Below are 27735 nucleotides of genomic sequence, written 5' to 3'. Positions count from 1 at the left end.
ACTCCACGAGTGCCTCAGATGGTTGCCTGTTTGTTCTTTGGATTTCCCTCAAGCCACTGCTATTTGCCCAAAAAATAATAATTACCAAGAATGACCATTTCCTTTATCAGTGTTTTTTCTGTAAGTGAAATAGGGATTTAAGGAAGCAATTACCTACACCCTTTGCCTTTCCTAGTGTTCTACAACTCATTCAGGATATAGAAAGTCATGTACTGACCTCTTCCCGTGATGCTCTTTGGGGGCTTTGACACATGCTTGTTAGATCCACATTCACGCAGGACTGCTAATTACAACATACAACTATAACAGACTCCTGTGGGTAACACTACACACTTCAACCTAGGGCTGGGTGATATGATGATATACAGTATCTCGTTTCTATCACAATGCCAAAAAAACAGTATTATATAATAATATTGCCGTTGCATGCGTCATTTGGACGACGTTTTATGTTCTGATCCTTGCACGTTATGTTATCTTTCGCACTAAAGTGCTTTTTTAAAATGAGAATATTCTCAGTACTTTTCATTTGTCAAGTATTTAATTCACACAGGAGTGTACAAAAATAGGCTGTTTTAAAAAAAAAATAGACTATTAATTTATTTATTCAATTACGAGAAAACATGCTATAACATGATCTATGAGATATGAAATGACCTATATTGGGACAGAAGATTTTGGCCAAATCACCCAGCCTTACTTCAACCTAATACGCCTGTTCCCAGACCTGACATCAGCAGAGTAAATGTGCTCCAAGGCGTCTGCTGTGCCCCTCTGGAGTTATGTTGTCTTGAGGTCACCAATATTCCCAGGGGCCCATTTTCCCCCGGGACTCACATTCTCAGGCATGTCAGCTCCAAAACGTATTTTCTTGATGAGGCCATTTTCCATTAACTAACCCAGTCTTTATAAAAACATTATCAAAAGCCATATTTCACTGAAGGGAGCCTAGCCCTCGCTGCTAAACCGGACCATCATGTAAACATGCAGAAACATTTAGTCTGTGATTCATAGCGGTGCTGCGCTGAACTGTGTGTTGTGCATTGTCTGAACGTAACCTAACCTAACCAAAGGCCACCTAATCATGTTATCTAGAAACTACAACCCGCAGGTAATTGTTTACAGGGAAAACACCTTTCTCAAGTACAATACGCACTCAGCCAGTGTGCAGTGACCAACACCGATGTAGCTGCACATGGACATGAAGTTATAACCCATTTTCTGACTCAGGTCCATTGTGCTGCAGAGTTTATTTTACTGCCAAGAGCCTATATTCAAAAAGTTCTTTAAGACTGCTGATGTTAAGTAAAGTAATACAGTTTAAGTACACTTAAACTGTAAAATGCATAGGATCTTTATATGATCCTAAATTACTACACCTACTTTTATTTTTGCAGGGCTACAGAACAGCAGTGCTGCTTTGCAGCCTGTACGGTTTGCTCAAACACTCTCCAGCACAGGGTGATTAATATCACACAAGGGTGAACACAGTCATTTGCGTGAAAGAAGGTAGTAATTGTATTTATCACAACACAATCACATGATCTATTCTGTGTATTGTTTTCTTTAACTTGCGTTAGTGTGTTAGTCATAATCTTTTGAAGTGTGCAGTACAGTCCGTGGTTTTGTTTCATGCATTTTTCTTGTGGGGTGGAATGATGATGAGCACAGTTATCCACTCTGTAGGCGAGACATTTCTCTGTTTCTTACTCTCAGTGACCTTGGTGGGCTGTGTTGTGTGAGAAGCAACTACAGATGAACGCTGTGTGAGTTGACGAGAAGCGTCATGCAGCTCTGTGGACTACAGATACCTGCTTTTTTTCCCTTCTCTCTGTGTGAGAAAAATACAAGACCACTCTTTAGAAGGCAACATTTCCATCCTGCAATACATGACGGATATGTTGTTTTTTCTCTCCCTTTCCAGGCCTTTGATTAGGTCATTAGGCATCAGTTTTCAGATCTTTCAAGTTGTATCTGTAGTTTATGTGAACTTACACATCTGACCTACACGGGAAAGCCTCACAATCGCATTTTATAACTGTGCACAACCTATGTATCCAGTCTACAAAGTCCCGTATACCTGCAGGGCAGAACCAACTCAGCCAAAAGAAAATGAAAAGTATGTTTTGTTAACAAAAATGACACTGGGACATGTCCGACTTTCGTTACACAAATGAAAAATGTATTTCTAAATGTGAGCAGAGATCAGGAGCTGTTAAGCTTGTGATCAAGTATGGTGAATTCTACTTCAGTGTGCTCGTGTCTAAAGAGGAAAACGACATCTTTTGCATCTCGTATCAAACTCGGGCCACAACAATCAAACACAGGTTATCAAAAACAATCCGCCTTGTCCAGTGCTATCAGAATGTATATGCATTAGTGACTTTTAGAATCTGGAGCCAACACTTGCTAAGCAACCAAACAAAGCGTCAAGATGTTAGCCACACAGCATTGATTATTTCTCTCTCTCTCTCTCTGTCTACTTTTTCTGTCTGGCGGAACCCAAACAGAATTGACTTTCCATGACGGCCTACAACCCTGTTGTGAGTGTTTTCAAAGTTCTCTCCTTGGCATGCTGTTGAAGAAACTGAGATAAGGCAGGGTGAGGGGCCTGGGCCGGGTGAGGTATAGGGCTTGGGAGTGTAGGGAGAGTCAATTAACTGTGGGCCCTGGAGTGGCCTTTAGACTCCTTGTGACTGCATGCCCTGCTAGGAATGTGTTTTTTAAGACTCGCTTGAGTAGTAATGCAGGATATTATAACAACAAAAGAACAAGTTCAGCAGTTTGAGAGGATGCAAGCACTGCAACTCTGGATGATGGCAGAGGTCAGTAGACCCATGAGGAGAGAGAAACGTCTAAGGCGGTGATACTTTAAAGAGTGACAAGAAGCCTGATATGTGCTTGAAAACGTGATTATGAAATTGTTATGAAGAAGAAAATTACAAGGATATCATATGACAGATGCTAGATAATAATTAACCCTGATGATCAAAGCTTAAAGACAATCCAGTTTCCAACAGTCTTATTAGAAATGTCCGTTTTCAATAATGTTGGAGACAATCTATACTTGCGTCAGTGCTAAAACTTGCTGAAATCACACTTCTCCTCTGACCTTGTGTGTCTTCCTATGTTCAGCAGGGGTCTAACACCAGTGAGAACCTTGGATTACTCTCTGCTGTGGGGATGTGATGTACCAAGGCATAGCTCACCATCTCTGGGGTACATACCTGCTTCATAGTGTCCTTTGAATTCAGGGCCTCTGGCAGCGGAGTCTAAGAGAAACAGGAAGAGAGACGTTATCACTACTGAGCCATTTCTGCAAGTCCAAAGCCTCTGAAATAAAGCAGACAACTTTCTATGGAACGGGATTCCACAGGAACTAGCTGGACTGGTCGTTGATGATTACCTCGCTACCGTTGCACCAAATAAACAAATATAACCAAGCTGGACCGTCCAGATAGAAAGAATAATTATTTCTTTTCATTGGGATGAAGGTCAACACAAATACATTATCTCAATCTGCGCTGTGTTACCATTGTCTCCAGCGTGGTGTGGGTGGGTGTCAAGTGAGTGTGATGAAGTGGGAGGGAAAGAGTTCATAGACATCAGCAAAGGAAAGTACATAGCCTGTTGCCATGCATTTTGCTGAGTGAAAAGGTTGCTTTTAGCTATGAACTATGCTTTTTATATGAAAAGGCTTTTGAAAATCCATCCATTTAAAGGTTAAATGCACTGCAGCGTTTGCAACATATACAAGCATGTAATCATCTACCTATATTATTTATGGAGACTCCCTACCTCTGCACAAGAGTCAGATCAGCCCTAACTTGCTGCAATGTACAAATATTTATAAAAGGCGTCATTTGGGGAGAACTGCTGGTGGCAGAAAAATAGTGTGGTTTTAGTGGTGCTGAGTCATTTCGATGAATATAATTCTGGATTAATGCATGGCATAAACATCATTGATTACTGCTGTTATTTGTCATTATTATAGCCTACAATTTAAGATCAGTTGCTGGATAGAATAGTTTCACAGTTTTTGCCGACTGCTTACACACGGAAATCAAAGGTATTACACAATTATCAAAACCTTACACTCACTAATAAGCACAATGTCACCCTCACACTTTTTGCAAAACAATACACAGTGATTTGAAAAACACGAAACACACTTGTATACATTAGACACAGAAGTACAGTATATCATGACGTCTCTTCCTTGCAGTTCCAAAGCACTGACTATCAGATGACCAAACCTACGAGCCAATCTGTGAAACACAGCCATCAGGAGCGCAAACACATGATTGCTTAATTGACACACCAATCACGTTTAAGCATTATACAAATGCAGCAGGTAAGTCTAGGGTTTCCTGTACTTTATTTTCATCTTTTTTTGTTTGTTGTTGTTTTACTGTAATTGTAAACTGTACTGGATACAGTATTTTATGTTTGTCTGTTGTTTGCGGAGCTAACAGTGTTACGCACACTACTGTAGTAGCTGTATGAAAACTGGGACATGTTGTTGTTGTTGGGATTCTCCATGTTGACATGTTTTGGGTATATGGAGAGAAATAAATTATATTTTCCTCAGTCTGCAGCATTGGTCTTGTGTAGTGTTTGGTGAACTTATTGTATATTTGCACTTTCTGTGTGTACTTCATTTACGGTACACTAACCACTAAGAAGTAGAATTGCTAAAAGTGTTTTAGGTTAGCAACAGCAGTGTGTAACTGGTTGAAACTGAATTAAGTCATATGAAACGCACAACAAAATATGTTTTTTATAAATTAGTGTATAGTTTTTGCAAGAGTGTTTCATTTTGCAAAGGGTCTGAGGTGTTGTGCTAATTGGGTGTGTGGTTGTGCTAATTGTGTGTAGTGTTTTGAAAAACCGGTCCCTGCTTTCAAAATAGTGCTTAAGCAATCGAGAAAAGAAAATACCTGTAAAATATTGTTTTAATTTGCCAGGTGTGGCTGATTGCCTGTTGCTCCTCTGCAATTTGATTGGCTGTCTGCCAAGTAGTAGTATATATATGTCGTCTTCTGCTGGTAGTTGGTAGTTGTTTTAAAGATAGTAGGCTAACTGTGGCCATCATCAACGATGTGGGTTACTTTCTACAGCACAAAAAGCCATACTTTAGAAGTAAAAGTTGAAATGAAACACCTCCGTGCCCACCAGCCGCGGGGTATTGTTATAAACCGAAGCGATGGTTAAAAGAAAATCTGATTTAACGTGGAGTGGTTCTCCGGGGAAAAAATGGCTAACGTTAGCTTGTCAAAGAAGATGCTCTTTTTGTTTTTTGTTTTTTTTGTTTGCATCGCGTGCATGTTATTCGGAGGAGTTGATACCTGGTCGAGAACATTTTTCCAGGATTCTCAAGCATCTTTCTGAAAGGATTAACAAGCGTCAAGGCAGTAGCACAACGCGATAAAGTTGCAAGGCTAAAGTTGGGCAAACATGCTAACTTTACACAAACTGACGGCGCGTAACTCAATTTACGCAGCTAGGCCTACGTTAACGTTACAAACGGGTTGAGCAGTATAATCAAATCGGTGAGAACTTGAACAGGTAAGTGCCTATTCGAATTAAAAACTGTGGGAAATATGCAATTGCGTATTAAGGGAAATTGTGTAATTTTCTGGTTTTGCATATGTGCAAAGTGGTCTAGTTATTTAACATTCTCATGTGTGTAACTTCGCCCTAGTTTTTACGATCCCCTTAACGCCGTATGACGTCACCTGTATTCTAAAGGCAATTGCTTTCAGTGCATTGGATTGCTCATGTTGCAAGGATAAATATTAAGGCCTTCTAAATGGGATGGGTTACCGGTTGGCTATGAAGCTTAATATGTGATGCAAAGTTAGTAAGTAATTCATACAGTGGCCGTAGACCGTATATAAAAGACAGCGGCAGACTGTATTGATCAGGAAGCTTCTCAACCTCACATGACTGATATACATCTGTCAAGTGTATCCAGTCCAGAGACAGACTCTGTGGCGTTTGCTTTGTCTAGCCGTTGTGCAGCCAGCCGTGATGATCATAGCCCAGGTCTGTAGACTGGCAGCCACAATAAGGAACCTTTTTATGAATGTTTGGTATTTTGTTCTGCTTTGTCTCCATCTCTCAGCAATGGTATGAAATAGCGATAAGGACAGGGAGACGATGCCCTGGCATCTCCTAATAATGACCGCAAACAGAGCTCAGTTTTGCCCCTGTTTGCCTGCATTAGCTCAGAGAAGGAATTAGCAAATGCCTCAATGCCAGTTCAGTTGTGCCAATTGTTGATCATACCTCAATCAACAGATGTACTGGATAGTATTTTGGGGGTGGAATGACTCTGCTCATCAAGCCTTAAATGTGGTATGCAATTCTAAAAGGAATCTTGTTATTAAAGCAGATCTGACTGCCTTTGTGCCGGTTTAGTACTACAAACACTGTTCCCAAAGCAAAGATAATCATAATGTCAAGTCAATGCATTTATTCATTGTATGATAAGGTTTTTTTTTTTTTTTTTTTTTTTTTTTAAGTACGCTGTTAACCTGAACGTTACACTTTTGTGAAAATCTTATTGGCCTGGCGAGGACATCTCTGTGGAAGTGCTCCTGTGTAATTATATATCATGTATAAGATAACCTGAGTAAACACAAACTCACTGCAACAAGTTTGACCACTCCTGTGACAGTGGATAATATGTGTGGCGTGTTACATTGAGCCTATAAGCTCAGGTTGTCAGGTATCAGACTGACATGCCAGATCCAAATCGTTTTGTCAGTTATTTACTGTAACTGTAGCATATAATATAATTGTACAGGAGAATTGTAGTTTAACATTTTGCGCTGCGTTATGTAAAATACGACACGATATTTGGCTGGTAACAGCAGAGAATGCAGTCTGGAGATTTACAGTCGTCTTTGACCTATTAATGTGTAAAACGCCAAGTAAATTTAGAGCCTCACTGTTCTGTGTCTTCCTGTGACCTGGAGACTAAAACCTCCCCTTTGTGTCCTTTGTGCATTCTTCTACAATCTCCTCTGTAAACTGAGCGGGGATGTTGTAGTGATGGTGAACAATACACTATTTATAACCTGAGTTTAAGTTTAAAAAAGAAAAGTGCTTTGTGCCTTCTTGTGTCTCCCCACCCAAGCTGCTAAAACAATAGAGAAGTCTGCTTCAGTCCACTGGAAACATTCGTGAAATATCTGCAAGCTGCTGTTTTAGGGACTTAAACGGTTTCATAGTGGAGGTGAGAGGAAGTGAGGTGAACTGAACCCCATTTTCACATAAACACATTTCACCTGCTCTCTTTCTCCACCTATCCTGCAACTTTTTCCTGCGTTTCAGCACAAATGCATTAGATGCCAATTGGGTGGTTGTCACTAGGGCTTTCACAGCTATTGTGCCATGTGCAGACTACATTCACTGCGTGGCAATTCGTACAACACGTTAGGATTATATCAGCTTCTCCAGCAGTGACTAATGCAAGACATTTACAGAAAGCAAGTGACCTCTCTTGAGTGCTTCTTTTTTGTGATCAAGTCTAAAGATATGTGAAGTCTCCATATGAATATGGGCAGCCCAAGTTATCTCAGCATTACTTTTTAAAAGGCACTACGATACAAGACAGTGGCGGTACATGGTGATTGTCATCCCTCTCATCTTCTACTCCGCAGTTATTTCTCTGAAGCGAACATTAAAGCGGCATACCCAGCTGATGCCTCGTATGGTCGGGGTTTCCACTGCGGAGCGGTCCGGGAACACTTGGTAATTGTGACTCCGAAACAGATGCATCTTGTCTCAGATCCAAACAACCGACAAACAACTTTCCCAGTCGGAAGCTGTGCACACGGACTCTGCACCTCCAGACATTATTCACAGCAAAGTAGATCGACCCGTCAGCCGCTTTTTTCTTTTACTACGCACCGACGACACAACGCAGCGTCAGCTCAGGACTCGGCATATTGTACGACAAAATCCAGCCAGGATTCTGTACGTCGTCCCTGCATCCAAAAACCCAGACCGGCTACTTTCGATAGACGTGTCTGCCTCTCAGTGAGGACGGAGTGTGTAGTCTCCAGCCATCCCTGGCAGCACAGGCGCACTGCTGTGTTGCGTGTGTGCGCTAATTTTTTTTTTTTTTGCCAAGGAACTAACACGGAGTCATCAGAGAGACGGCCTCCTCTGGCACTCCTAATTAATGGCGTTTGATTTATTTAACGTGACACCTGCCCTACGTGTGTATGTGGGCAGGTGCACACTGTACATGTTGTCCTTTTTTTATTTTTTTATTTTAAAACCTGTGAAGAGGAAATGTATCCTAATGTGTCACCAGGCATGTACAGATTTCCCTGATGGCCCAGGTGCTGTGTTTAAAGGTGACTAATAGCCTACTGGACCTGCGTGGTGAACCAAATCCCTACATGGACATAGAATGACACAAATGTGTAACAAAAAATCTATGGCTAGATCTCCATCTTTTCTTTAAAATACCTCATCAATATGTTAAACAGCAATATATTTTTTTAAGTTACATCTGGATTCTTTTTTTACTCTAATGAAGAATCTTTAAATTAAAAAAAAATATGTCCTTAATTTTTTTATTTTTTTTTATTAATTTGATAGGCTACTTGTAAAACGCATACATGTTGAAAATTATCTTTAGGGTTTCTTGGATGTTCAAAAATTTCAACCCAGTCCAGTGAAACATAAGCAATTGGTAAAGCTTAGACTACACATACAAAAATCACACAAAAAAATGAAATTCAGCTCTGCCAAACTTCATAACTGAAAAAGTATTTGGAGTAGAACTATAGGATTTTGCAAGGTCCCATGAAGTTAAAGTTTTCACATGATTCTTTTCAGAAAAAGTCCATGACATGAACTGGGAGGTCTAGGTCAGTTGGTATGGAATGACCCATTTGTAGCTGGGCTTAAAAGGGTAACTACAGTTGTTGTTGTTGTGTTTTTTTTTTTTTTTTTTTTTCAACCTGGACCCTATTGTATGGTTTTGTGTGTAAGTGACTGATAGGAACAACAATCTTTGAAATTGGTCCAGTATTAAGCGTGAACGCTGTAACCGGCCGCCACAGTCTGGGTTGCAATGTAACCCTAGCGCTTAACCCACCAGACTCCATTTAAAAAAAAAAAAATACTTTTTAGCGTATAGAGCCAACATATCTTCACATGTAAATCGGTAAACTATGTGTTTATTTCAACCAAAACTAGGGTTGTGATGGTTGGAAAAGTGGAAAGGAGACCCAAAATGGCATTTTATAGTTTTATTGTTGTGTATTTTAGAATGCTAAAATTACTGTTTATTTACATGGAGTCTGGTGGTTTTAGCGAATACAATTTCGTGGATGTTTTTATATTTAAAAAAAAAAAAAAAAAAAAAAAAAAAAAAAGGATCTTCCTCTTTAACAGAAAGGTCAACCTCCTTAGAAATCCTTTCCATAATGTTGTCAGACACTTAGAATAAGTCCTTTCTGTGAAGGTAAATACAAGCTGCACAATTTCCCTATTAACTTACATTGTAGCTTGTTTTGCCGACTGCAGCGATGTCTCTTAATACTGGACCAATGTCAAAGAAAAAAAACGGTAGTTACCCTTTAACCTGCTGGTAAGCTACCTGTTTAGCAGTTCACCTGGCTCTGCGATTTCACAAGACTGGGTCAAGGTTATTAAAGGAGTCATAATGTTCCATGCGGTCACTGTCTAGTGTAGTTTGCTCAGTGTAGTAGTTCAGAGCAGAACACTTGAGCTGCAGAACTCTGCACACACACTTATCAGGCTGACCAGCTGTCTGGCTCAACCAGGTCTGTATGGGCATGGGCTCGCAGATAAACTGTTTCAAGGGCAGAAAACAGTTTAGGTTGGAGAACTGCACTGTGTGTGTGTCTCTCATCAGTAGTTTGGTACAGTTCCAGTTGTCAGTTTGATGACAGGTGTTTGTCCTCTGCACAGGTGTTAAACTGTTACCCATTACTGGTTTATGGATTCATAAAACTCATGATGCTGTATATTGTACCAACAGGTGTTGAAACATTCAGCTGTGAACGCATCTTGCTATGTTACTTTTAGCCCCATCTTTCTCTGTGTCTCTGGCTCAGTGTTATTGTATTGACTTTATATTTGTGATCCAGCATAAAAGCAGGTGACTTACTTCACTTATGTCTGGTGTACAACGTCTTGGTGGGGAACAGATGGATTTGACCAAGTTCTCCATCGAGGAGATGGATTGAACAGTATCTGTGTGAAATAAACAGGGTAATAATAAGTTTCTTTTAAGTACCAAGTAAGAAACCTATTAATGCACGTGTCATGTCATTCATGGATTAATGGCCAAAGCAAATGGATGTAAATGTGCAGACTGTCAAACAAGGACAAGGGGACCCTCTATTTAACTTGATTTCCCGTGCACCTCCAGTTATGACTGTGTCCTGCAGCCTGGATATGTTATGTAAGACTTGTTTAAATCCCTGCTATTGTTCCAGTGCGGGGCTGCCCTTCCTGTACTGACCTCAATGCCTGAGTCAGTTTGCCATGGCATTTCCACAAGACGCACACAGACAAGAAGACTAATTCTGTCCTACTTTCCTGTGCTTCGTTTTGGTGGTTCCTCCAGCTGGAAAGATGCAGGAGGGCAATGTAATGGAACTGCCTCTTCTGTGCAATATAATTAAAAGTCCAGCACCTGTTGCTCTTGTATGTTACCCCTCTGTTTTAGACATTAGTGCTCCTTTCTCAGAGTCCTACTCCATTAGCGTGTGTGTTGAGTGATTGCCAAAAGCCTACAGAGCTCAATTCCCTTGGAATCACAACCCCTCATTCATCTCAATTGCATAACAGAAGCTACATTGCACACCCTGTACTTTTAAAGCTACTGCTACTGCACATCTACAATCTCTCGGGGGGGGGGGGGGAGAAAAACAGTAACTCCTTACCAAGTTTAGACCTCCGGGATGGATCATGAGGATGCTCCAGTCAGAGCTGTCCCAAATCCAGTATTAAAAGTAAGCAAGCAAGCAGTCAAAGCAAAGTTCTCAAGTGCGATTGATAACTTTTCCGTGCTCCAGCTAAACTTGTGCGACTCGGTCTCTTCCAAATGCCGCACAGGGACTCTCTATGTTAAGAAATTAAGACTGTTCACAATGAAGGAATGCAGTTTTCCGTCTTATGATCTCCTGAGGGAATGTAAACATGATGGTTGAGCTGATAAGGAAGAGCACATTGCTAAAATGTGTCTGTTTTGATAGGATCTGACAAAGTGACTTGTTTGTTGAATTTATGGTAGTTCTGTACCAAATACACACTAAAGGAGCACACTGCTTTCTAGAAGGCTAATCTACACTGGATGGGGATAATCTCAGGACTGATTTAGGAAAAGTAAAGCCAGAAAATTAATTAATTGGTGATTGCTTTGTGGCCCTGGGATAGACATGAAAGCTCCTGATTGCTGCATTGTTAAATGGCCTTGTTTGAGGTTCAGAGAATACTGTTCATTTTGCATTGAAGCTTCAGTTCACATGAACGTCTGGCATTTTGAAAATAAATGCTGCCCTCTATTGAAAACACTAATGCTCTACAATCTATAACACGTGGAGAGAATTCATGAAAGCCTCATGCACATGTAAACATAAATCCTTAAAATGTATGAAATTTAGTGTGTATGTGTGTGTATGTATATGTGTGTGTGTGTGTATATATATATATATGTATGTATGTATGTATGTATGTGTATGTATGTATATATATATATATATATATATATATATATATATATATATATATATATATATATATATATATATATATATATATATATATATATATATATATATATATAATATCTCTCTCTATCCATCCATATCCACACACACCTTAAGCATCAAAACTACATAAATGAAGTTTTAGTGATTGATGTGAACACACTTATATTGTATTACACTGGTGAACTAATATTTCTTGTTTTTTGCTGTGTTGTCCGTCTGTCTGTATCTATTTGTGTGTGTTTCTATTTGGGTCCTCTGGGAATGGGAGTGGGATTTCCTGCAACACATCTACGCCCATGGAATGTGTACTTTGCCAAGTATCTTTGTTGTGCCTGTCTGGTGAGACACACACACACTCACACTCTCACACACCTTTTCCTTCCTCTCCCCTGTCCAGTAAGCAGTGACAGTTTTTTTTTTTTAGTTTGACCCCATGGTCAAACGAAGACTGAAGCACACAAGCAAAAGCAATAAAAATGACAATAATTCTAAACTTTTTTTTTTAATCAGTTTGTGAGCATCGTTCTTACACATGTACCTCCTGCTGCTCAGTCACATGTTGATACTTACCAAATACATGCTGTCATATTGGACAATAAATAACTTGCTTTGTCTTGAAATTGTACGCAGTTAGTAGTGTGTGTGTGTGTGTGTGTGTGTGTGTGTGTGTGTGTGTGTATATATGTATATATGTGTATGTATATATATATATATATATATATACACATACATACCCACCTCATAACATATTGTCAGACATTTAATATTTCTCTTAAATGTGCATATCCTGGCCAATTTTCTATCTGAAGAAATAAAATAATTACACGTCTATCTATCTCAATATACACCACACAAAATGCCAGTCTATTACGTTATTTTAATAAGTAATCATCAGTAACTCACCGCTAGCACACTCGTGTAAGATTCTTCAGCCTTTTGGCTTCCACGCTTTGAGGGATTTTGCTTTCTCTTTTCAGCCTTTGCTTTTTTTCTTCAAATGCCGGAGGATGATCTTCCAGTCATTGCTGTTTATGTGAGTTGTGGGGAGTGTTGCTGAACTTAGCTTCCTGTGTCTTTCTGATTGGCTGTGAAGACAGTAACCGGGGGGCAGGGGGGCACCCGTGACATCCTTTACTGAAACACAGCTACTAACAACCACACGAATGCTTTGGAGCACAGATTTAAATTCTCTACACATTGTGTATTTGCTAGATTTACAGTCAAACTATAAAACATTGCTCAGAATAAATGATAACCTTATGTTTTAATGTTTCCTACAGATAAATTTACTTCCTGCATGCTCCCATCTAGCCACAGTCATGTTTTCATGTGAATATCTCCTTTTTGTAGATTTATTCACATTTTTGCTTTGCAAATTGTGCATCTTGTTTAATATTTAATAGTTGTGGAATGTAACAGTACATTTACTTAAGTAATGTACTTGGGTACTAATTTGATGTAATTGCAAATTACTTATTTACATTTTATGCTACTTAACACAATTCAGAAGAAAATATTGTACATTTTACTCCACTACATTTATCTGACAGCTTTAGTTAGTACTTTGCAGACACCAATTTTACGTATAATACATAATGATGAACTTATAAAACATAAGTTCATCAAATGTTTAGTATGTAAAATATGTTAAGACTTTGCAACAGTAAGTAAAAATTCAAATCAGCTCCACCTCCACCAACTACAACAGAATTTTGTATTTTTTTTTTATTAACATTAGTCAATATCAACGAAAGTCCATTTCCAGGATAATTGGCTGACATGGGGGTGACACACTGGACGTCCCTCCGTTTCTGGAAACAACTACAAACTTTGAGTAGGCAAGCTACACGCAATTTTGAAGTAACGGCCAAGATGATTGTGATTGGTTTAAAGGTCCCATGGCATGAATATTTCACTTTGAGGTTTTTTAACATGAATATGCGTTCCCCCAGCCTGCCTATGGTCCCCCAGTGGCTAGAAATGGCGATAGGTGTAAACCGAGCCCTGGGTATCCTGCTCTGCCTTTGAGAAAATGAAAGCTCAGATGGGCCAATCTGGAATCTTCTCCTTATGAGGTCATAAGGAGCAAGGTTACCTCCCCTTTCTCTGCTTTGCCCGTCCAGAGAATTTGGCCCACCCATGAGGGAGAGACCTCTGCGACCAACAAACAATACAAATTCTGTCATATATATGTCATTTATAAAAGGTTTCTAGTGTCAGTGTATTGGCCGTGCAGTGGCTGCTTGTGCTTTTTCTTCAGTTGTGTGTTGAACACGATCGAAGAATGCTGCCACGTCAGAGCGGCCAAAGCGTCAATAAGCTTCCCCGTACTTTCTGACAACGTCCTTGACAGGGCGGCCAGAGCTTCTTTGCAGCTCAAGTCGGCGGTGGTGTGTACGTACAGTTAGGAAAGCTCATTGTGGGACTGGCTCTAGTGGCTGTAATTCTGCACCATGGCTGAATTTTGGGAAAGAGACTTCAGATACAGTATTAGGGGACCACTAAGGTCTATATAAAAGAGACTTCAGATACAGTATTAGGGGACCACTAAGGTCTATATAAAAGAGACTTCAGATACAGTATTAGGGGACCACTAAGGTCTATATAAAAGAGACTTCAGATACAGTATTAGGGGACCACTAAGGTCTATATAAAAAAGACTTCAGATACAGTATTAAGGGACCACTAAGCTCTATATAAAAACATCCAAAGAGCATCATGTCATGGGGCCTTTAAATAAATGCAAAATGTCTCCTATCCTAGAATGTGTAGCCACCAAAAAACGCAATGCACAAGTTTTTACACATAACTTCACCAGAAACAATAATTAAATAGTAAAACCAACCATTTTCTCAGCATTCTGAGTATTTTTCCTTTGATACTTTAAATACATTTCCACATTTAGTGACATTTAATGCAGGACTTTTACTTGTTAATGAGTATTGAGTCTGTTTTTGCTACTTTTTCTTAAGTGAAGGATTTTCTTGCACCCCTGTTTGTGAACTACAGTCTTTCCAGCTGACAGCTTGTATTATTAACGCAATGCTTTTTATTTCTTTGCCTGACTGTATGAACTTATGCAAGATCTTATAGATTGTTATATTTTTGAATAACAAATGCCTTCACAGTGAGCTCTCAATGGCCTCCATGTAACCAAAAACGAATACCCAATGTATACCAAATTATTAGAACAGATTTGGCACCAGAAGTTTTAAGTTGGCGTTTCTCCCTGCTCCACTAGGGGCGGTGTGTTGGCGAGTTGGGGGTTTCCTCAGTGCAAAGATATTTGTATGTAGAAGTGATAGATGACTTTGTGGTAAATTGTTGAAAACACCCTCGGAACATTATTGGTTTTTTTTTTTTTTTTTTTTTAAACACAGCAATATCAACTATGTTGTATTTCAAGTGTTTTATGACCGTGAAGTACATGTAACCGAAGACAGTACCCACGGGTGTGTTTCGGCATCGGCTGAAGACGGAGATCCACGGTCGGGGTGTTTTCTGGATCATAACCATCTGCCATCTTTGCGGTGTAGCTACATTAGATAAACACTTGGTTGCTATTTAGCTGCTGCCTGTTAGCTTGAAATCTAAATTATGTCATCGGAGTTTGTGGCTTGTATCAGGTACACGAACAGGCTATTACTTAGCTAGCTAGCTTTTTCTAAAGCTAGTCTCGCTAGCAGTGATAGGCGTCGTTCTCCCTAACGTTAGTCTATTAGTCCAGGGGAATTTGATGTTTTCCTTTCGTATGTATCAGTGATATTACATAATGAGGCGGTAAGCTTGTTGATGTAGCTTAATATACCTACGCCATACTTAACGCCTGTTACAAACATTTGGGAGGCAGTAATTGTATTTTACAATGGGAGGCAGCAGAATTTACATTAGCATAGGATATGCTACCTTTGGCACCATGGTTGGACTTTCGGCTTTCCTGGTCTGGAATATAGCCTACAAACAGCCATGGACGGCGGCCATGGGAGGCCTGTCAGGTATGTTTACACACCTAGCTAGCTAGCTATCATAGTGTATATATCTATGGCTAGCTATCACCTGAGTTATATAGTTAACCGTTAACGTGAGCGACTTCTTCACGTGATATTGGAGCATTTAACTCGGGCTGCCTAATACTTACACAAGGCCTGCACAGTCAGACATCACACCATAATTATATTAAGGTGGTGGTTGTATTTTAACCTCTTGTTGCCACTAAGGTTCCTAACACATCATTTGCTGTCAGTGTTGGTTTGAATTCATTGTCGTTCTGTTTTAGCTCTCTAACACTCTAATGTAGGTCACACTTGTGCAGATGACCAGGTTTGTAGCTTATCCCCTTCCCCAGCATCACTATTGAGCTTTAACTCTGCCGATACTAGTTTTAGTAAATGTCATTTAAATTAAAAAATTTAATTTTCTTTTATAAAAAAAACTAACTTTTAATTACTTAAACTGTTTTCATAGACCCGTTGACTTTGCTGCTATTAATCACACCACTCACTTTATCATGTCATTTTGTCTCCAAATAGTGTAATATGTATCATTTCTATTTTTGATAGTTTATGAAAGTGTTTGTTTCAACAGGAGTTTTGGCGCTGTGGTGTCTTGTCACACACATCATGTACCTGCAGGATTTCTGGCGCACCTGGCTCAAAGGCCTCAAGTTCTTCATCGCTGTTGGTGTGCTCTTCTCAGTTTTTGCAGTGACCACTTTCATTACCTTCCTAACTCTGGCCATCACACAGAAGCAATGTAATCCTCTCTCTAATTGTCGTAGTTCATAATGAGTAATCCGTATCGTAGAGAATTAGAAGAAATCATTAGGACTCATGCTTATTGTTTATTAGATTGATTTCCTGATGCAAAGTTTTCACTTTTCTGCGTTTTCTGTCCCATAGCTCCGACTGACCCGAGGAGCCTCTATCTCTCCTGTGTGTGGAGCTTCCTGACTCTGAAATGGTCCTTTCTCCTGGCCTTATACTCCTACAGATATCGCCAGGAGTTTGCAGACATCAGCATCCTCAGCGATTTCTAGTCAGTACTGGTTTTATAGTCGGCGATGGACTTTGAGGAGTTTTAAGCTGCCAGCAGGAGCTGGTCAAAGAGCTTTTGTAACAAAGAGGAGGAAAAGCAGACAAGGCTAGATTTTAAAAGGTCATCTGACTCTTACTATATGGAGTTGCACTTGCTTAAACTCTGTATTTGTATTGTTACCTGTTCTCCTACTTTTAATGACCCAGATACTATATTCCTGTAAGTAGCCATAAGTCTAAACCTCTGAAGACTGGAACTGGTTTTGGATTGATTGCTTGAGGCTGTTTATCGAGAGACATGCTCTTCAGTCAGATTTTATCATGAGATTGTTTAATCTTAATCTTAAAACGGCTAATGCATACAAGAAAATCCCCACCATAACAGGCGTTTAATCAAATAAGTTAAAGTGAAAGTGAAAATACTCCCAAAAGCCGAAATCCTCAGAACCAAAACTAAAACCTCCTACCTGAAGCCATTCTGCTAATTGGCTGACGGTGTTAGAGTGCTTGAATGTTTATACGCAAATGAGCTTTTTCAGAGATGCAGTCTTGAACCACAGAATACTCTCATCACTAGTGTCTGCAAAGTCAGTCTCTTAGCTCCCTTTCATCGTCAATGAAAAAAGTTTGGGAAACTTTATTTTATTTTTTTAAATCCATTCACCAATATGAATATTTGAATTCTCATTCAAAGCTTTCTAGATATGGTAGTTAATGTACTTACTTTCTCCCTTCATACCGTGCTTTTCTTTTAGTAGAATTGAAGAAAGAGCATTATTGTGGAATTTGTGCTTTTCATGTTTATTTCCACCAGGGGGAGACCTGCATTTTTCAGTCAAGAGTCCACTGGAAAATTATGACATTCCTTTTAGGAGAATGCAAATTAATTTGAAAAATGATTGCACTTTAGTCTTTCATATTGATGCCAATGTTTTACACTCAAATCCTAATACAATGGAATAATCATTTACATGGCCGTCTCTGTTTCACCCTTTTTTTTAAATGTTGAAAGATAATATATGTATCATTTATTTTACTGTTAGTATGATTTGTGTAAGTAAAGTTAAACTAGGCTGTGTAAGTGGTTAAGTCCCAGCTGTTGCTCATGTCTGCCTGCTACCAGGAAACCATGTTTAAATGTATTTTTGTTGTTGAGAGATTATGAATGTGAGGGATTATGAATGCGAGGATGCTACATGTAAATAGAAACTGAACCCATTAAAGTTGCATTCATCGGTAATTGCATCATGTCTCCTTGCCTCTATACTACACAGATACAGCAGCACCCTAATAAACCAACAATTTAAGTGATTCGACTGTCCCAGCAAGGCTGTATGAGCTAAAGCCTTTTAGTTTCTAGGCTCCACCCACAAGGTTTAGAGGGTCTTTAGCATAGCTTGAGAAGGAATCAAACTAGTGGGCAATACACATACATCTGAGCCACATCCCTGCAGACGTTGCACTTCAACAATAAGGTACAGTGCTGTCTTTTCATACTTCTACTTCAACAAATACAGAATCAGATTGTAAACATACTAGCATTGAAATCAACGTGTTAAATTCTAGGGCTCAGCTCATTACTTGCTGCTGTCATTTTTGATTAATTAATTGGTGCCCTCATTCGAAGAGGACACATCTCTAAGAAAGACAATGGTAGAGATTAAACAACAAACTTTTACTAAATACACATAGTTGACTAAATGTAATTAAGCTAATATGCAGCTTTGTCTTTTATATTCTGTTATTTATGCTTGAGCTTTAAGCCTCCTGCCTAAACTATTTTTACAATGTTAAAAGCACTTTTCTGCCTAAAGTTAAATATGCTTTTTGTTAGAAGTTAGTTGCCAGTTTTTTTTTTTTTACCATTTGTTTACTCCAAATAGCAAAATGGCCATGTTTTTATGTTCAGATTTTTTTTTTTTTTTTTTTTTTTTTTTATTGATGATTTTCTTATAGAACATGTCATTTGGTAGAATTTTTTTTCTACAGCGTCCAAACTTTAAGACTCATTGAGTGATCTTGTGCGTGTGCTATTATTGATCCGGTCTTGAGCAAATATTTTAGCGGGCTACCTACCTGTTGGCTGATCCTACACCCTTCAAGGTTAGATGAAGGCCTTACACTTGAAATGTGCCACCTAAATGTAAAACAACAGAAGTACAATCCTAAAGATCACCTTATGTCCACAGCTGTATAAATATAATCCTGAAACTTTGTTTTACGTGTAAATTTGTGCTGTTGAAGTAAAATGGTATTGATGCTACCTTGAAAAATTCCTTAAATTGCTTAAATCTTTTATATGATGATACAGATCTCTCTATGGACTTAATGTGTCTCAATATGCTATAGCCATGCACCGGGATCGCCCACGTTATGTGATTGACAGGCCGGCATATAACCTCCCGGACTTTGACAGAGAGTTTGACAAGAAGAGTCGACAATTCCCCATTGGAGAGAAAGTGAAGAAACTCTTCAGGTACAGAGTTGCAATCTCGCCGCACAGTCAACATGAACTACAAGTCTTCCCATCACGCAAACTCTACCTTTGACAAGCTTTGTGTTGTGCTCAAACAGCCCTGTAGCTATGAAGTTTGGTCGTGCTGTGGACTTCTTGAAAGTAACAACCAGAAAATCCGAGCTCTTCAAAGAGTTTCCCTTGTTTGTTTCTGTCAGATGCTCTGTGCTGAGACTCAAGGGCTTGTTATTCAGACATCTGCCTGTACTGAGCTGGCTGCCCAAGTACAAAGTGAAAGACAACCTGCTGTGTGACGTCATCAGCGGGGTCAGCGCCGGCACCATTCAAGTTCCCCAGGGTCAGTCAATACTCTCACTCTTACCCCTTTTCCACCAACAAGAACCAGGTGCTGGTTCAGAGCTAGAGCTAGTGTTTGTTCGACTGACGAGCCTCCAAAGAACCGGTTTGCTTTTCCGCAGGCTAAAGAGCCAGCACAGAGCCAGGTCTAACGTCACTGTATACGTCTCATCTTTCCCAGCAACGTTAGCGCGGCGGCGCCAAACACAAACACCCCATCAACAATGGCGGACGTTGCTTTGCTATTGATGTTCATGGCTTTGCGAACCTACATCGGCATCCAAACTCTGCGGATCCAACGTGTTCGTGCGGCTCGCCTTTTATAGTGCAAGAAAGCAGCTTGTTTTCTCCTCTGACCACCACTGCTGTTGTTGTTGTTTAATCGCGTCTATCGTGTTTATCTGCTAATTCAAAAATGGCGGTCACAAGTTTCTGTTCGTCTTGTTGGTCACGGTAACCCCGCCCCCAGCCGCTGACGTAAGCGGTTCTTACTTCTGGCCCAGCAATGATTTGGTGCTACTTAAGAACCACTTTTACTGGTTCGGAGCTGGTGCTTTGGTGGTCGAGAAACAAAGAACCGATTTGAAACCAGCACCAGCTCTGCCTTGGTGGAAAAGGGGTATGTGATACCTCTGTATAATACCCACTGACTGAAGCTAGTTGCAGCGACGTTGGCTCCAGTATACAGTACAGGCCAAAAGTTGGGGCACACCTTCTCATTCAATGTGTTTCTTTATTTTCATGACTATTTACATGGTAGATTCTCACTGAAGGCATCAAAACTATGAATGAACACATATGGAATTATGTACTTAACAAAAAAGTGTGAAATAACTGAAAACATGTCTTATATTTTAGATTCTTCAAAGTAGCCACCCTTTGCTTTTTTGATAGTGCTGCAAACCCTTGGTGTTCTCTCAGTGAGCTTCATGAGGTAGTCACCTGAAATGGTTTTCACTTCACAGGTGTGCTTTGTCAGGGTTAATTAGTGGAATTTTTTTCCCTTATTAATAAAAAAGCAAAGGGTGGCTACTTTGAAGAATCTAGAATATAAGACATGTTTTCAGTTATTTCACACTTTTTTTGTTAAGTACATAATTCCATATGTGTTCATTCATAGTTTTGATGCCTTCAGTGAGAATCTACAATGTAAATAGTCATGAAAATAAAAAGGAAACTCAATGAATGAGAAGGTGTGTCCAAGTTGTGTTTGGCCTGTACTGTATAACATTGTGTTTGGATTTTTCTTGTTCATTTACGTGACAGTTATAAAAAAAGGTTCCTGTTCTTTCCAGGCATGGCATTTGCCCTCCTGGCAAGCCTCCCTCCTGTCAATGGTCTCTACTCCTCTTTCTTCCCTCTCATCCCGTATTTCTTCATGGGCACTGCTCACCAGATGGTCCCAGGTAAATTAGACTGATTTATCTACAGCGGTTTCATATGATGACAGTGATAAGTTGCCAGAGCTGCACAGTGCAGATCAGCTGCGCTCGGCACTGACTGACTGTAGTATGACAAAGAAAATAAATGTGACTCTACTTTTTATGTCTAGGTACGTTTGCTGTCCTCAGCATTATGGTGGGAATCGTTTGTCTTAGGCTGGCGCCAGAGTCAGACTTCAGTCATTTCAATGCCACACTTAATTCTACAATAGTGGACACAGACCAGATGAATGAGGTTCGTCTGGGAATATCTGGAACCCTGGCCTGTCTCACTGCGATCATACAGGTACTCGGCTAAAATCAAAGTCAGTTAAAGCTCAGTCCTTTTAATGTGAAGTTTGAAAGATGTGGGGTATAGTTTAATGCAAACGTGACACACTGAGAACTACTCGTGTGTGCAGATTGGCCTTGGCTTCATGCAGTTTGGGTTTGTAGCCATCTATCTGTCGGAGTCCTTTGTCAGGGGCTTCATGACTGCTGCAGGACTGCAGATCCTCATCTCAGTGCTCAAGTACATCTTTGGCATCAAAGTGCCACCTTATAGTGGTCCGCTGGCTGTTATATATGTAAGTGATTCCCCATATCGTTGTCAAAGAACCTCAAAATGCTTTGGTAGTATGATTTGTCATTAAAAGATGTAATTTAAATGTTCTGTCACAGACTCTCGTAGATATTATATGTGGCCTCCCTGATACCAACATAGCGTCGTTGGTATTTGCTCTGGTCAGCAGCATAGTTCTGATTGTAGCGAAGGAGCTGAGTGCACGCTACCGCCACAAGCTGCCGTTTCCCATTCCTATGGAGATCATAATTGTAAGTAGTTTAAAGTTCTCATTTCTCTCATTTTAATTTTTGTTTAATTTCATGAAGCTGTTGCACAGATTTATTTTGTAGATTTGTGACATATATACAATATCCGGACTAAAGTGAGGATTGATTCCTATTCTCCACAGGTGGTGGTGGCCACAGCCATCTCAGGCCCTCTGCATCTTCCTGAGATCTACCACATGGACATAGTGGGAGAAATTCCTTTGGGGTAAAGCATACATCCCCATACTTTGTAGGGCTGCACAATATATCTTTTTTTTATTTTATTTATTTTTAAACCATTATTGCAATATCAACTGGCGCAATCAACACATCGCGAAAGGCTGAGACATATCGCAAAAACCACACAACAGATTTTTTTTGTGTTAGTTAAAGGAAAATATCAGTAGAAAACTGCACTTTTTTTTTTTTGGTGGTGCCTTTCAATATTCAATTTGTTAAATAAATTTTTTTTGAAAATATTTCCTTTCATTTGCTTTAGATTCAACAAGCAATTTGTTGTAATTTAGCAGAATACTGAAAGCAGCCTGCGTACACTTTAATATGTTTAATTACCGTTTATTGTAAGTAATAACATTATTTATTGCATATTTTCCTCATATCGTGCAGCCCTAATACTTTTAATCAATGGTTTCATTAATTCACATTACTCATGCAATTTAGATTTACTTCTTGTCTCTCTTTTCCAGATTCCCAGCCCCCATCCTGCCAACAGTGAATCAGTGGGAAGACATGTTGAGCACAGCTTTCTCCCTGGCAATCGTGGGGTATGTCATTAACCTGGCAATGGGAAGGACACTGGCAGCCAAGCATGGCTACGACGTGGATCCCAACCAGGTAACCGCATATCTTGTACTAGTTCAAAATGTGCATTTCATTCAATTTTGTAAATACAACATGCATGTTCTTGCGCAGGAAATGTTGGCTCTTGGCTGCAGCAATTTCCTCGGGTCCTTCTTTAAGATCCATGTGATCTGCTGTGCCCTGTCGGTGACCCTGGCGGTGGACAATGCTGGTGGAACATCACAGGTGAGTGCTGCGTTACCGCTCCTACGTACTGTAACTGTAATTGAGCTCAAGTAGTTTGTGTTATTCATCAAAGGCAGGCTTGGTAATGTTGAAAAGCTAGCAAGATCTGAAAGTAACATCTCCTCGGGGCTCCGTCTAAACCATTGACATATATAAAATGGACCAACAGAGCCCGTTGCTCTGGACGGAGACCAGTGAAGGATATTAGAAGCACTTTTCCGGTGAGCGCTGAGCGTTACTGAGCAGCCTCCAATTGAGAGAGACGACGTAAATGTGACGTGAGCAGCCTGTCTGAAAGTTGTAAGTCTTCTGGTAGCTGTGCCAAGAAAAATTTCAATCATTCCCAATCTTAAAGAGACGGAGAGCGTAGGTATATGTAAGGAGATAACCTGGCCACAGGCTAATTATTACGAACTAAAATGCTAGTTAACATCAGTAATTAAACCTAAGTTGAAACTGCCTGCGAGCTTCTCCTGTACTATACGGTAATTCCTTTTCTATGCGACAGTAAGTTGCTTGGTTATGACACAATCGTTAGCCTATTTTTACAAAAACGTCTGCTACGGAGCCATAATGTCAGATACAAGGTAATGGAGCCTTTTATACATTGTCGTGTTTCTTTAGAAATAAACAGTGGACAAATAGAGTCTCTAAACGCTTCAGGTGTAAAGTTATTCGATGTCAAAGTGATGTCAAAATGAAGGCAGTCAACGGGAGGTGATTGCTTTGTAGCATCAAAATAGCGCCATAAGAGGTTTGAGTTCTGAAGCGAAGCTTACCCCCTTGGTCTAAACCCCCTCCTGCCCTCGGGGCTCTGCTCACACACATCGCTGCTTCAGAGTATAGCGGAAAAAGGATCGCAATTTTAGCAAACACCTAATCCTATCCTACCGAATGTTTAAAACCATTATGACTACTGTTAGCAATATGGCTATGATGTGCAGTGAGCTCAGGCTCGTACACAGGAGGGGTAGAGTATGCGCAGTGTAGCAGAGAGGCATTTCATTGGTTCTTTCCAAGCGGACCGAGCCCATAAGTTATTTTTAGCTGTCGGGGTATAAAGACCATTTCAAACAATATCTAACAAATTGGATATTGGAAATAGTTACCAACTCTGCCTTTAAGTGCAATTTCATTAAAATAAATATGTAGTATGGACAACTAACCACTGCACCTCTGTTGCTGCCCTCTAATAGTTTGCCAGTCTATGTGTGATGCTGGTTGTTATGGTTACCATGCTGGCATTGGGAGCCTTCCTGAAACCACTTCCAAAAGTAGGTGGACATAGGACTGATACTTGAAAAAGTAGAAAGAAAGTTGAAGTAGCGGTGAGAGAAAAATCTAGGCATGATCAGTGACCTATGTAATCTTGGTTTCCCCAGTCTGTGCTTGGAGCCTTGATTGCAGTCAACCTGAAGAACACGCTCCTACAGCTCTCTGATCCCTATTACTTATGGAAGAAGAGCAAATTGGACTGTGTAAGTCAAAGCCTTGTCTGCAATATTGCAGTGTTTTTTTTTCTCTATAGTTTATCTTATTCTATTGTTCTTTCTCTTCCAGTGTGTGTGGGTTGTGTCATTCTTGGCCACATTCTTTCTCAGCTTGCCTTATGGAGTTGCTATCGGAGTGGGCTTTTCCATCCTGGTAGTGATATTCAAGACACAGTTGTGAGTAAACGCTCTATATTTTTGAAGCAAAATTAAGAAAAGACAATGTAACAAAGTGTAAATGTTTCTTAATGTGTTGCTCATTTTAATAATATGTTCCTCATAGTCGCAATGGTTCGGCAATGGTTCAAATTATGGATACAGATATCTACAAAAATCCAAAGGTGTACAGTAAGGTATGAAAATTACGTATTTTATGTTTTACACATAATGTAAGAGGAATTGCATCTCATTTGTTCGTCACAACTCCACAGGTTGTGTCAATAACAGGTGTGAAAATAGTGAACTATTGCTCACCACTCTATTTTGCAAACGCTGAAATATTTCGCCAGAGAGTCATCAAAAAGGTACAGTGAAAAAAATGACATCTTTGCTATCATTCAAGATGAGAATTTTGTGGCATATGGGTTTTTACGTAGGCATGTTTGTGTCTAGACCGGGCTGGACCCTGGTAAACTTATCCTGGCCAGACGGAAGTTCTTAGAGAAAGAACAGAAACAAAAAACGAAAGAAGATAAGGAGAATGAGACAAGAAGGAGGAAACCCAGCTCTTTGGCAAACATGAAGGTGGGGATGACACATTTGTGTTTGACCTAGAAGCTCACAGCCAGAAACACGAAGCTTTTTATGGGTCGTGATTCTACGGTCAATATTTCCCATTAGGTTAAACATTACAAAGATTGTCTGGAAATACAAACTGTAATCTTTTCTGTTCATCTGGCTCTTACGTATTTCCTCTGAATCTAGACCATATCTCAGCTTGAACTGCAAATAGACTTTGAGATGAACGATGGCAGTGCCAGCAAACCTGAACCTCCCACCAGCTATGTCAACTTCCACTGTAGTGACATTGAGCCGGGCGAGCAGGCGCCTGACCAAGAGCCACCCAGCCCCACACTGGTGTCCCAGCCCATGCCTTTCCACACCCTCATCCTCGACTTGGCAGGGGTCTGCTTCATAGACCTAATGGGCATCAAAGTATTGATAAAGGTATAAGCATGTTTGCAATACTAGATTCACTCTTAAAACGAATAATTCTATATTCTGTAGTTCGAATGAACTGGACAATGTAATGTAATGGACAATTTCCGCTTCCAGCCTGTAGGGGGCCCGAAGCAGGAAAAGTTCTCTAGTGTTGTTTTAAATACAGAAGTATTCAATCAGAGTTATTCCAACATGTCCATGAACAGTCTTGTGTCCTTTATTCCCCACACAGATGAACTCAAGCTACACAATGCTGGGCATTAAGTTGTACCTGGCTAATGTTCAAGGTAAGATCTTAAATGACTTGAGTGCATTTCACACTTGTTGGCTATAATGACCAGTTGGCATCAACATTAAGTCCATAAGGTCTGTGAAGGACACTGGTAGAATGAGAGTACAATTGTAAGTCAGAGATTACATTTCTAAACACTTGTCATAGGGCACATGGGCTTTCCATTTCCTTGCGAGATAAAGATATAATGGTGATTGTGGCCGGGTTGGCTCAGTGGGTAGAGCAGGCGCACATATACCGAGAGGTTTATGCCTCGACGCAGAGGTCCAGTGTTCGAATCCGACCTGTGACGATTTCCTGCATGTCCTCCCCCTCTCTCTCCCCTTTCTCACCTATCTGTCCTATCGCATAAAGGTGGAAAATCTTAAAAAAAGAAAAACGATATAATGGTGATCCACAGTAATTGTAATTTGTTGGGATTGATAACCTTTAAAGGGATACTTGAATGATTTTCATTCTAATGCATAGACAGCCCAGTTTTATGAAAAGACCCTCTTTCCACTTTAAGCATGGCACTTTTTTTGGGCAAATAGTGTAGCCATTTTATTTCTCTTTAAATAGCACATGAAAGTCCTTGTGTGATGTTTGTTGTCTTGTGGCCTGCAGCCCCGGTGTATGAAGAACTGGAGGTTGGAGGAGCTTTTGATGACGGCAATATTGCCCGCAGTAATCTCTTCCTTTCTGTCCACGATGCCATTGTGTTTGCTCAGCAGACCACTGGAGAGAGGCGAGTCTCCCCAACGGTAGGCCCCCCCACTGTACAAAATAACCTTATCATACAAATCCTTTTCATAACATCACATACAAACACCTGCTGTTCTAAGATTAGTGGTATAAGGAGAGTTTTATTTTCGAAGTACCAAATTCCTCTTTCAGCACAGCTTTTGTCACCTTATCTGGTTCAACAAGGGTAAACCGTAATATCACACAGGTTTTTGTAACACATTAAGTGCCACAGCAAACAAAGTGCTAAGTTACACTAAGGTCACGCTGCATATTGTAGCTGTGTGCCTGATTTTGTCTTCACTTTACTGCCTGATAAGCATAGGCAACTTTTGAAGCATCTGACAGGACACACTTCAGCAGGATTTTAATACTTTATTATTAATAATAATAATAATAATAATCTTTATTTATAGAGCACTTTTCAAAGTTACAAAGTGCTTCACGAAACCGCAAAATAAACCAGAACAGTCATAAAAACATCAGGTTTTTGAATTGACAAAACTAGTTGGTGTATAAAACCTGTACAGTATAGGTAAGAATAGGAAAAGTTTTTTTTTTAAGAATTAAAAGAGCTTCAAATAATTAATAAGAATAACAATGTTGCAATTAATTCACGATTCATTAAGGGAGGTTATTTATGTGCTGCCAGTCTCAACTCTCAAAACCCCTGATGCTCAGAAGGACTTAAAGTGCTCATATTATGCTCATTTTCAGGTTCATAATTGTATTTAGAGGTTTTACCAGAATAGGTTTACATGGTTTAATTTTCAAAAAACACCATATATTTGTTGTACTGCATGCACAGTATCTAGGTAAGGACTACTAGCTAGAAGCTAGCGCTGCTAGCGGTTAGCCACTTCGTTCTCAATGGCAAAACACTGCTACAACACTATAGAACTACTTACAAGTCCCTTGTCTGCATGTATTCCACGCAAAGTCGGAAGTGCGCCCTCGTTTAGAATACAGAAAACAGCTAGCTGATGTGGTATTAGCTAAAGTGGTTAGCACACACCAAATGTTTTGGCTGATGACGTAGAAAGCCCTGCCGATTTTGACCAGCTCACCCGGAGACTGAAGGCAGGATACATTCAGAAACCTGTATCTCACTCAAAACCACATGGATGGGTTTTTTCCCCCCGAGTTTGTATGTGTGT

At 39.9% G+C, this 27735-nt stretch overlaps 3 protein-coding genes across 9 annotated transcripts in view; 2 read left to right on the top strand and 1 right to left on the bottom strand.

Moving 5' to 3' along the window:
• rapgef3 (Rap guanine nucleotide exchange factor (GEF) 3) overlaps nucleotides 1–12842 on the bottom strand; it is a 30848-nt gene extending 18006 nt beyond the window's left edge. Inside the window, exons 1-3 of one of the 7 annotated variants that reach the window (XM_028581982.1) lie at nucleotides 12672–12842; nucleotides 10160–10245; nucleotides 3228–3272 (exon numbers count right to left, since the gene is read on the bottom strand). In XM_028581982.1, coding sequence (XP_028437783.1) covers nucleotides 3228–3272; nucleotides 10160–10222 — 108 coding nt within the window. In that variant the 5' untranslated portion in view covers nucleotides 10223–10245; nucleotides 12672–12842. Of the gene's footprint in view, nucleotides 1–3227; nucleotides 3273–4101; nucleotides 4127–4172; nucleotides 4218–4940; nucleotides 5026–5348; nucleotides 5529–7704; nucleotides 8115–10159; nucleotides 10246–12671 lie in introns of those variants that run through there. The other 6 variants (XM_028581984.1, XM_028581981.1, XM_028581983.1 and 3 more) reach the window with 6 other exon arrangements.
• The window catches only part of LOC114558192 (solute carrier family 26 member 9), a 16781-nt gene continuing 1072 nt past the window's right edge, over nucleotides 12027–27735 (top strand). The window contains exons 1-20 of the mRNA XM_028581989.1: nucleotides 12027–12107; nucleotides 12746–12801; nucleotides 19151–19277; nucleotides 19475–19614; nucleotides 20909–21019; nucleotides 21166–21341; nucleotides 21457–21621; nucleotides 21716–21868; nucleotides 22009–22091; nucleotides 22573–22720; nucleotides 22799–22912; nucleotides 24109–24186; nucleotides 24295–24390; nucleotides 24473–24579; nucleotides 24686–24755; nucleotides 24834–24926; nucleotides 25015–25146; nucleotides 25327–25569; nucleotides 25796–25850; nucleotides 26462–26598. Of these exons, the coding sequence (XP_028437790.1) occupies nucleotides 19153–19277; nucleotides 19475–19614; nucleotides 20909–21019; nucleotides 21166–21341; nucleotides 21457–21621; nucleotides 21716–21868; nucleotides 22009–22091; nucleotides 22573–22720; nucleotides 22799–22912; nucleotides 24109–24186; nucleotides 24295–24390; nucleotides 24473–24579; nucleotides 24686–24755; nucleotides 24834–24926; nucleotides 25015–25146; nucleotides 25327–25569; nucleotides 25796–25850; nucleotides 26462–26598 (2226 nt within the window). The 5' untranslated portion in view covers nucleotides 12027–12107; nucleotides 12746–12801; nucleotides 19151–19152. The remainder of the gene's footprint in view (nucleotides 12108–12745; nucleotides 12802–19150; nucleotides 19278–19474; nucleotides 19615–20908; nucleotides 21020–21165; nucleotides 21342–21456; nucleotides 21622–21715; nucleotides 21869–22008; nucleotides 22092–22572; nucleotides 22721–22798; nucleotides 22913–24108; nucleotides 24187–24294; nucleotides 24391–24472; nucleotides 24580–24685; nucleotides 24756–24833; nucleotides 24927–25014; nucleotides 25147–25326; nucleotides 25570–25795; nucleotides 25851–26461; nucleotides 26599–27735) is intronic.
• Nucleotides 14483–18043, top strand: slc48a1a (solute carrier family 48 member 1a). Its single transcript, XM_028581990.1, has 3 exons — nucleotides 14483–15763; nucleotides 16353–16520; nucleotides 16667–18043. The coding sequence occupies exons 1-3, from the start codon at nucleotides 15634–15636 to the stop codon at nucleotides 16801–16803; spliced, it is 435 nt and encodes a 144-aa protein (XP_028437791.1). The 5' UTR covers nucleotides 14483–15633; the 3' UTR covers nucleotides 16804–18043.

This window comes from Perca flavescens, chromosome 7 (assembly GCF_004354835.1).
Source record: "Perca flavescens isolate YP-PL-M2 chromosome 7, PFLA_1.0, whole genome shotgun sequence".
Lineage (NCBI taxonomy): Eukaryota > Metazoa > Chordata > Actinopteri > Perciformes > Percidae > Perca > Perca flavescens.
This window is presented reverse-complemented; position numbering and strand designations above follow the sequence as displayed.